At 36.6% G+C, this 7,247-nt stretch overlaps 1 protein-coding gene across 2 annotated transcripts in view; it reads right to left on the bottom strand.

The window, feature by feature from the left end:
• Window positions 1-258: 258 nt before the first annotated feature.
• LOC112049605 (uncharacterized) overlaps window positions 259-7,247 on the bottom strand; it is a 23,049-nt gene continuing 16,060 nt past the window's right edge. The window contains exons 15-21 of one of the 2 annotated variants that reach the window (XM_052889328.1): window positions 6,500-6,614; window positions 6,197-6,331; window positions 4,620-4,718; window positions 3,608-3,749; window positions 2,881-3,052; window positions 1,853-2,039; window positions 259-881 (exon numbers count right to left, since the gene is read on the bottom strand). In XM_052889328.1, the coding sequence (XP_052745288.1) occupies window positions 610-881; window positions 1,853-2,039; window positions 2,881-3,052; window positions 3,608-3,749; window positions 4,620-4,718; window positions 6,197-6,331; window positions 6,500-6,614 (1,122 nt within the window). In that variant the 3' untranslated portion in view covers window positions 259-609. Of the gene's footprint in view, window positions 882-1,843; window positions 2,040-2,880; window positions 3,053-3,607; window positions 3,750-4,619; window positions 4,719-6,196; window positions 6,332-6,499; window positions 6,615-7,247 lie in introns of both variants that reach the window. The other variant, XM_024087560.2, reaches the window with a different exon arrangement.

The raw sequence follows: 7,247 nt of genomic DNA, 5'->3' as shown, positions 1-7,247 counted from the left end.
TATTATTGTTATTATTAATATAGTACTAAAAATCCCCTTTTTTACCTGATTATCCCCTTCTTTTCCCAAGGAAAACGGGGAAAGCGAATGAATTCCCTTCTTAGTCATAAACCCATTAAAGAGTTTGTACTTGGGTATTTCCCATTTTGTAATCTAGTGAATATAAAACCTTATCACAAAGCTATTAATTCTACAGGTCATTTGGTAATGTTCATTATCACACGGGTAAACCATGCTACAATGAATTTTTTAAATCTATAATTAGTTCACAATTTTTTATTTTTATAATCTTTATTTGTACACAACAACTTATAACAATAAGTATAAACAATACAAAGAAGAAGCAGTATACAAAAGGCAGCTTTATCGCTACATAGCGGTTTATTCCAGGCAGCCTAAGGTTTGGGAAAATGTGAGAATACAAGAATACGGGTGGTCCATGGCACGTCGATACAAAATCGAGGCAGTCAAATACTGAGCTTTCTTTCTTCCAAGAAATCCTCGGTAAAAATTCTCAGCCCGTAGTTGTGAAGTTGGTGGTATTTTCTCGTTCGAAGATCACGTTAAATCGACGATTACTTATCATCCATAACAGAAGGACGTCCTGCGTTAATGTTGAAAGTCTTGTTGCATTTGGGTGTCCTTGCAAGTTATGACCACTGTATCTACATTTGTAGTAGAATATCCTACTTCAGTTGTTTTTGCCTCTAGGTCGGCGTTCCGTCGAGCGTAGGTCCCAGCAATACTCGTCCATAGAGTATTCAGGCTCTCTGGTCCGTCTCGTTTCCAATTTAGTACAGACACAAGAATGCATACAAGAACGAATGCTACTATCGAAATAACTACTATTATTACAACGGCAACGGTGCTTTCATTCAAATCTGCAATAAATAAATGAAAATCTTTTATTTCGACTTACAAAAACATTAATAAAAACAACAAAAAACGCGACTGTTTCACAATTCAATGACACCTCATAAGTCAAAAACCGTTTAGGCTCTAGGACGTGCCAAAGAAATGGACATTTTTTTTTTATTCTTTACAAGTTAGCCCTTGACTACAATCTCACCTGATGGTATGTGATGATGCAGTCTAAGATGGAAGCGGGCTAACTTGTTAGGAGGAGGATGAAAATCCACACCCCTTACGGTTTCTACACGGCATCGTACCGGAACGCTAAATCGCTTGGCGGTACGTCTTTGCCGGTAGGGTGGTAACTAGCCACGGCCGAAGCCTCCCACCAGCCAGACCTGGACAAATTAAGAAAATCTCAATCGGCCCAGCCGGGGATCGAACCCAGGACCTCCGTCTTGTAAATCCACCGCGCATACCACTGCGCCACGGAGGCCGTCAAATGTATGTACTTATGTATATCGAATACATTATATATCTTATACAAAAGTACCTACATACTGATAAGTTATGTATTTGGGACATAATCATATGTACGTACATGTATGTACAATCCATTGTATTGTAAATAAGAGCCGTGATAGCCCAGTAGATATGACCTTTGCCTCCGATTCCGGAGGGTGTGGGTTCGAATCCGGTCCGGGGCACGCACCTCCAACTTTTCAGTTGTGTGCATTTTAAGAAATTAAATATCACGCGTCTCAAACGGTGAAGGAAAACATCGTGAGGAAACCCGCATACCAGAGAATTATCTTAATTCTCTGCGTGTGTGAAGTCTGCAAATCCATGGTGGACTATTGGCCTAACCCCTCTCATTCTGAGAGGAGACTCGAGCTCAGCAGTGAGCCGAATATGGGTTGATGAAGACGTTTTCTTTACTTTAACATCGGTACAATGTTATATTACTTCTTTGAATAGTGACATTAATTACCATTTACACCTTGTGAATTTAGGGTTGTTGTTGTCAGTGGAATATTTGTTGTTGTTGATGGGACTGTTGTTGGCAATGGGGCTGTTGTTGGTGATGGAAGTAATGTCATTGCGTCACAATGTCTCCCTTGAAGTATGCTAACGTTGTCTATTGCCATATATACAAAATCTCCACCGAAAGTGCCTTCTATGACGATCTAAAAAAAAGTTTTATTTAATAAAAAAAATTACATTATTATAATGTTATTGTCTTTTTTTACAAGTAGTACACCTGATGGCAAGTGATGATGCAATCACGGAAGCTGGGTAACTTGTTAGGAGGAGGATGAAAATCCACACCCCTTTCGGTTTCTACACTACATTATACCGGAACGCTAAATCGCTTGGCGGCACGTCTTTTCCGGTAGGGTGGTAACTAGCCACGACCGAAGCCTCCCATCAGTTAGACCTGGACCAATTAAGAAATTTTTTGCGTACGCTGCCTAAACTTTAAAAGATAGAACCATAAAATTGTTCTAATTAATTGTAGATCTTATAAATATCTACAAAAAAATCCGGGACACACTATACCTATCTATGTCGAGTGAGGCACAACAACCATTTTTTTATTAAAAAAAATTTGATTTTTTTGGACTACATTTAAACGCATTTATTTTACTCATGCTTCCTAATCCTTATCAAAATAAATTTCATCACTAAGTACAGTTTATGTAGATAATATTTGGTCTTTAAATGATTAAAATTGGACGTTTAGTTTTGAAGTTATGGAGAAATTAAAAAAAATATGATTTCTGCTACACGGCCCGTTGCGAAGTGGGCGTTACCAATATGGGGGTGCGTAAGGTATATTTATGAAACGTTTCGTGGTACTTTCGAATCGTCGTAGGGTACGGGTAGGGTAGGATTAGGGTAGGGTAGGGGTAGAGTCTGTATGTGTAGGATAGGAGTAGTTGAAAGTTTACAACGAGTTTCACGCGGACGAAGTCGCGGGCGTTTGGTTTGGTTTTTGAATAATAATCAAAATTTTTCCACTCGTACCTGAAAGTTGTTATAGGAGTCTTTAAGCATCGTTACATTATCGTGCCAGTTACTTCCCAAATCCTCTGAAATCTCAAAAATACTAAAATTCTTCTTATTTTCATCGCTGCAGGTAACAAAATCTTGAAGAAATATATTCTCTGGTATTTGGTAGACTCGAATCGCAGTGGATCTGTGAGAAATTATTGGAATATTTTATTTTCAGTTACCCTAGAAAGAGTACTAAATACACATATTTGACTAAAAAGTAAAGTGAAAGACGTAGGAAAAATAACAAAGCGGTTGAAATTGAACTGGGCAGGACATATAACAAGAAGACCAAATGACAACTGGAGTAGTGTAAAAACATCGTGGCGCCCAAGGGATGCAAAAAGAAAAAGAGGCAAGCAGAAATATTTTAATAATGTTACTATCGCGTTGACGTAAACGCGAATTTATATGGAATTGAAACAGTTGTGCAGTAGTGCTACTAGATGGCGCTGTTTCAATTCCTTAGAAATTCGTGTTTACGTTAACGCGATAGTAACATTATCAAACTGCCACTATCATTAATATTCAATTCAGATTATTAAATTAAAAACGATTGATATTTTTGATGATGAAAACTTGCCCTTTCTTTAAGTAGCGTCCCCCAACCCCAACATAATAATTAATTTAGTAAAATTGTTTTAGCAAGTTGGACAAACTCTCAACATCAAATAAATAAATAAATTTAAAACAATCTCACCTGCCACGTTCAGCTTTATTGAGTTTGTACGAGAAGGCGAAACACCCATTTCTGGTCAACACGCTATGATATAGCGGTGAAATCAGACGAATTGTGTCACTACCTGGCCAAGAAGACGACGTGAAGAAAAGGTAGTCCTCATCTGAAAATCACTTCATCAGAGAGAGTCACATAGTCTTGTTTTTTCAGGCAACATATTGGCAATTATGTTTATTAATATACTAGCGTACTAATTTAGTTTTTCACAAATCCCACGGGAACCATGGATTTTTTTGGGATAAAAAGTATCCTATGTGTTAATCCAGGCTATAATATATCTTAATACCAAATTTCAGCTAATTCGGTTCAGTAGTCGAGGCGTGAAAGAGTAACAAAGATTTATATCATCAAAATCATCAGTTTTCGCAAATCTCGGGAAACCATGGATTTTTCGGGATAAAAAGTAGCCTATGTGTTACTCCAGAGTATGTGCCTCTGAGTATATTTAATTTAATCGAAATAAAAATCCTTGACTTTTAATAATTAATATCGATATATTTAGTACCATGTACTATGCGAAATGAATATCTTTTTTCTCTTTATCTCTTTCATTAAAATTAAAAAATAAAAAATACAAGGTACTTTAATAAAATTTATTAAATTGAATAAATCTAACTAAATAAAAAGAAATAAATAAAATAAAAACCCAAGTTTTTGAGTTATATCAAGATGGCGCCCATAGAGCAACTATGACATGACAGTTGACAGCAAACGTCAAATCGATTAATGCATTGAAAACGTCATCTCTCCGCCATTAATACCATATTAATATTGCATTTCTTGGGAGAAAATGAATATTATTTCGAAAGAATTAAAGTAAATTCGTAGATTTGTATAATCAAAAATAGCTAAAAAAAAATTTCTTTTATTTCCGCCAGAGTACAATGACTGATCCTGGGCTCCATACAATTTTGGACCATCTCCTTTGATATGAGTCAATACCCTAATAGTATCAAAAATGTTTTTGAATTACCTTCACTAGGATCATGCATACTATACCAATAATGCAACGTTCTGGGATCATTCCTCCATCCACATAGATAATGGTAGTCGAATTCACAAGTCAATGTATCTGAAATTACAATATACAGTAAAAGCACATTATTCACGGGGGATACGTACTCTAAATGTGTCGCGAATACAGAAACCGTGAATATGGAATGGTATTTTATAAGGGATTATAAGGGATACGTTCTTGGGTGACAAAATGAAAAGCAAATATATAAAGAAAAAACCATTAATTGAAGTTATTGATTAACTATTATCTTCAGTCTTAGACAATGGTTTGAAGTATTAGAAATTATTTCTTACTTGACATTTTTTTAAACCTAGAAGGTTTTCTGAGTGATTTTAAGCAGTGGCATTCTTAAACCATGTATTTGCAATTTCGGAAATAGGTATTTGCAAGTTAAAGTTTAAATTTGCAGATTTTACGTCAGTCCTTAGACTTATAAATTTGACTCTCAATACACACTCGCGTAATTTTTACACAGATTAACAAACACATTGCTTAGACTATCCACAGATTAAATACATAGAATATTCGATCACTGATCAATCTTTGGCTGTTTCGTCAAAAGAATCGATTCTTTTTATAAATTGTTCTTATTACAAATTTGATAAAATTAAGGTTTAAATACTTTCAAATGAAACGTTACTCCATCTTTTACTAAACTACAAGTTTTTGGCCGTTTTTTTATGCCATTCAACTACACAAACCGGCATTTTTAGGAAGATCTTTACATGATGAAAACGATTACAACAATGAAACATCGATTCTATAGCAACAGTTTTTATAAACGCGTTAGATCATTGATTCTTGATCTTTGACAGAGGGGTAACGGTTTACGAGGTAGGTCCTTTCTTCTATGGTCTAAGCGTCAGTCATATCCGCGAATAACGAAATATTTAGCCGCGAATTTAGGAATTGGGACGCAATTTTTTAATCCGCGAGTGGTGAAAACGTGAATAAAGGAAGCGTGAATAAGGAGCTTTTACTGTATCTACTGTTAATGTATTTTTTGGCTTCACACCTATAGTCCCTTTTTTATCAACCGACAAAAAAACGAAGGAAAGTTCAATTAAATTCGACGCGTATATTTCTTATACATGAAGACATAACTTTTTACTGAGATTTTTTTTTATTAGAAAGGAAAAAAGATTTAAAAGTCCTTTATAAATTAAAAAATCCTTTTCTAAAGGTAGGTAATAGTTAACCCATTAATATAATCTATACTGTATTTTGCGTCGTCTGCTAGTAATATTATATAGAGCTTAAGTTTGTATTCTTATAGGGGTTAAACTCTGGATCATTAGGATTATGAAAATCATTTTACCACTAGAAATCCATGTAATTTGTTAGTGTTCTAAGCAATATGTATATTTTATGATGTATTCTCACGGCACGAAAATACACGGGTGAAATCACGGCGTTCTGCTAATTTATCTCCCATCTTTTACTGAATGGGAGACTTGATAAAAAATTTAAATTCAGACAACATTGTTTTTTCACATATTAAATAAACTGTAGCATATTGTGCAATACTGTACCATTAGGTCCTAATGCTCTTGGCATTGTTGTTGGCCGTAGCGGTGTTGTTGGCCGTGGTGTTGTTGTAGGTTGTGGCGTTGTTGTAGGTCGTAGCGTTGTCGTAGTCGAAGTTGTCGGAGTTGTTGTAGAGGAATCTGGAAAGTACCACAAGTATTAAAGATACCTAAACGAATTTTAAGATTCAAAATGTCTGTGACGATTCCTATCAACCGTAAAATAACATGTTATATTATTTTCAAAACTTCCTATTTGCAACACTTTCAATAGTTTTAATCTACACTTAATTAATTTATTTTAAGCACCTGGAGTATTTGCCTTAGTTTTGGAGGTCAAGCACGCTTCCCCCTGAAGAATGGCCACGTTTTGCACTGCTATGTGATATATATGATCCCGACTGTAAATTCCTTCTATGATAATCTGAAAAAAGATTTATAAATTATCATACTATGAACGACTTATATAAACGACTAGCGGACGCCCGCGACTTCGTCCGCGTAAATTTCGATGTCAACTTTAGTACTACCCCTACCCTACCACTACCCCAACCCTACCCTACCCAACCCCTACATCTACCCTACCCTACCCCCACCCTACCCCTACCCTACCCCAAACCTACCCCTACCCTACCCTTACCTTACCTACATCCTACCCCCATCCTACGCCTACTCTCCCCGTACCCTATCCCATTCCTACCCCTACCCCACCCGTACCCCTATCTCACGCCTATCCTACCCCTACCCTACCACTTCCCTATCCTACCCGTACCTCTACCCTACCACTACCCTACCTCTACCCCTACCCTACCACTACCCTAAACCCGGCCCTAAACCTACCCTACCCCTACACTACCCCTACGCTTCCCTACCCGTACCCTACCCTACCCTGTAACTTCTCTATCTTACTCCTACCCTTAGCAAAATCGGTCCAGTCCTTCGAGAGTGGTGGTATGACCAAGAGAAATAGAGACTTCTAAGCTAATATTATAAAGAGGTAAAGTTCGTGTAGTTGTAGGAGGTAATCTCTGGATCTACTGGTCCGATTTGGAAAATT

The sequence above is a fragment of the Bicyclus anynana genome, chromosome 25 (genome assembly GCF_947172395.1).
Source record: "Bicyclus anynana chromosome 25, ilBicAnyn1.1, whole genome shotgun sequence".
NCBI classification, from domain to species: Eukaryota; Metazoa; Arthropoda; class Insecta; order Lepidoptera; family Nymphalidae; genus Bicyclus; species Bicyclus anynana.
Note: the sequence above shows the minus strand (reverse complement) of the source record. Positions and strands in the feature narration are given on the sequence as shown.